Source organism: Punica granatum, chromosome 1 (genome assembly GCF_007655135.1).
Source record: "Punica granatum isolate Tunisia-2019 chromosome 1, ASM765513v2, whole genome shotgun sequence".
Lineage (NCBI taxonomy): Eukaryota > Viridiplantae > Streptophyta > Magnoliopsida > Myrtales > Lythraceae > Punica > Punica granatum.
Window position 1 is genome coordinate 46,525,411 of NC_045127.1, and position 1,058 is coordinate 46,526,468.

The 1,058-nt window shown below is 40.9% G+C and overlaps 1 protein-coding gene across 1 annotated transcript; it reads right to left on the minus strand.

Annotated features, from left to right (window-relative positions):
* Nucleotides 1-589: 589 nt before the first annotated feature.
* Nucleotides 590-1,058, minus strand: LOC116206738 (uncharacterized mitochondrial protein AtMg00810-like). The gene is made up of 2 exons (XM_031539545.1): nt 733-1,058; nt 590-647 (listed from the first exon to the last, which is right to left on the minus strand). Exons 1-2 carry the CDS (start codon nt 1,056-1,058, stop codon nt 590-592), a joined length of 384 nt encoding a protein of 127 aa, XP_031395405.1.

Consider the following 1,058-nt stretch of genomic DNA (forward strand, 5'->3'; position numbering starts at 1 on the left):
TGATACAATAAGATACAAAAATTTCTATGATATCTCAGAAAATCTAGATATATCACATAATACTTCCCTTCAAATCGGAGCATGAGGGTCTCGAATGCCCAACTTGCCCAAGAGAAATCGGAAACGGTCTCATCCCAGGACCTTAATAAAAATGTTCGCAAGTTGTAGTTGCGTAGACACATGAGAAGTAGAAACAACTTGAGACCTTATGTCTTCACGAATGAAGTGATAGTCTATCTCGATGTGCTTTGTTTGTTCGTGGCACACTGGATTAGCTGTAATATGCAATGCAGCCTGATGATCGCAGAATAATCGTGTAGGTTGAAAAAGATGCATACTTAAGTGAGTGAAGTAAACTCCGAAGCCATAGTATCTCACTGACTACGGCTGCCATAAATCGGTATTCTACCTTTGCTGAAGATCAGGACATTGTAGTTTGCTTCTTCATCTTCCAGAAAATGGGAGCCTCCTAGAGTATGAAATAGTCGGAAACTAATCGATGCGTCATAAGATAGCTGGCCCAATTGGAATCGCAATAAGCCTCAAGTATTAATGAATTTGGCTTCAACGGAATGTCCTGTCTTGGAGACTACTTGAGGTATCGTAGTACACGAATCGTAAGCCTCTCAGTGGTCCTGATGTGGATCCTGCATAAATTGAGATTATACTTTCATAGGATAACAAAGCTCCGGTCGAGTAATCGTCAGGTAGATGAGATGGCCAACTAGTTGCCTATATTGACTCGGGTCAGCAATAGCCAAACCAAAGTCCGCTATAAGTCTGTGATTCTGCTCCATCGGGAATGCCAACGGCTTAGCTCCCAACATCTCGTACTCTGTAAGAATGTCAAGTATATACTTCTTCTGATTAAGAAACAATCCTGAACTCATCTTTGTAACTTCGATGTCCAAGAAAAACCATACAGATCCCAAATCCTTGATCCTGAAACACTGGTTTAGATATCTCTTGAAATACTGACACTGGCTCGAGTAATTACCACCAACAACGATGTCATCCACATACACCGAAACTACCATAAATAAATTCCCTTGAGCCAT

Coding starts and splice junctions, on each gene's coding strand:
- LOC116206738 (XM_031539545.1), bottom strand. CDS start 1,058: ATGGCTCAAGGGAATTTATTTATGGTAGTTTCGGTGTATGTGGATGAC. Junction 648..732: donor GCTGACCCGAGTCAATATAG/GCAACTAGTTGG, acceptor CAATTTATGCAG/GATCCACATCAGGACCACTG.